Genomic DNA, 1308 nt, shown 5'->3' with positions numbered 1-1308 from the left:
ATATGATAAGAAGCGTTATGTCATACACTACCGCAACCTGCAACAGTGCACGCGTCACGGCCTTCGCGTTACAAAAATACATCGCGTATTACAATTCACTCAATCCGCATGGCTCCGCGATTACATTGAACTAAATACAAAATTTAGAACACATGCGAAAAATGATTTTGAGAAAAATTTGTACAAATTGATGAACAACGCGGTATTTGGCAAAACGATGGAAAACGTTCGAAATCATGTAGATGTAAAATTATTGACAAAGTGGGACGGACGATACGGTGCAGAGGCGATGATTGCTAAACCAAATTTTCACAGTAGAAGCATCTTTTCGGAAAATTTAATTGCCGTAGAATTACGTAAACTCGAAGTAAAATTTAACAAACCAATCTATGTTGGTATGTGTATACTCGACATATCGAAAGTGTGTCTGTACGAATTTCACTACGAGTACATGTCACCGCTCTATCGTGAAAGATGCCGAATAATGTACACTGACACCGACAGTTTAATATACCATATTAAATGCGAAGACGTGTATGAAAATATGAAACACGATATCGCTAGATTCGATACGAGCGATTATCCAATTGACAACGCGTACGGTATAGCGCATGCAAACAAAAAGGTGCCAGGCTTGATGAAAGACGAGAATAACGGTGCAATAATGACCGAATTCGTCGGGCTCAGAGCAAAAATGTACGCTTTGCGAGTGGATGGTAAGAAAGATACAAAAAAGGTTAAAGGTGTCAAAAGTAACGTTGTCGCGAGAACGATAACATTCGACGATTATACGCGGTGCCTGAACGACGAGATTGAAATGACACGTAGTCAGTCATGTATTAGGTCGAAATTGCATGAAGTATACACCATCTGCGAGACAAAAATTGCTCTAAGTCCGTACGACGATAAGCGGTATATCATACCTGATTCGACCGACACATTACCATGGGGACATTATCAGATACCCTTATAAAATATAATGTAATATAATGTATGTGCGATATAATGTTATGTAACATATGTGTATGTATTTCATATATTGGAACGGAAAGGATGTATTAATAAAGATTTTGTATTTCACATATTTCATGTATATTGTAATATTTCAAATACTTTTATTTGTTGTACACATTATATATTTTTTAATTTTTGAGTAATTAATAAATACAATTTGTATGAATTAAATTGCATTGTCCTTATGTATCCAAGAGTTGTGCGAATTGTCAAATCCCAGCCATTTTACGTAAACCTCGTCACCCCTCCTGCGCAGTACTTTCTCCACGAGATATACGTCCGGATAATTCGCGC

The 1308-nt window shown here is 37.1% G+C and overlaps 1 protein-coding gene across 1 annotated transcript; it reads left to right on the top strand.

Annotated features, from left to right (window-relative positions):
* The first annotated feature begins 243 nt into the window (after nucleotides 1-243).
* On the top strand, nucleotides 244-973 carry LOC145946728 (uncharacterized). Its single transcript, XM_083056482.1, has one exon. The coding sequence runs from the start codon at nucleotides 290-292 to the stop codon at nucleotides 971-973; it is 684 nt and encodes a 227-aa protein (XP_082912608.1). The 5' UTR covers nucleotides 244-289.
* The last annotated feature ends 335 nt before the right edge of the window (nucleotides 974-1308 follow it).

The sequence above is a fragment of the Prenolepis imparis genome, unplaced genomic scaffold (assembly GCF_030444845.1).
Source record: "Prenolepis imparis isolate NDT839.2.m4 unplaced genomic scaffold, iyPreImpa1.0 SCAF_19, whole genome shotgun sequence".
Classification (NCBI taxonomy): domain Eukaryota; kingdom Metazoa; phylum Arthropoda; class Insecta; order Hymenoptera; family Formicidae; genus Prenolepis; species Prenolepis imparis.
This window is presented reverse-complemented; position numbering and strand designations above follow the sequence as displayed.

Coding starts and splice junctions, on each gene's coding strand:
- LOC145946728 (XM_083056482.1), top strand. CDS start 290: ATGATTGCTAAACCAAATTTTCACAGTAGAAGCATCTTTTCGGAAAAT.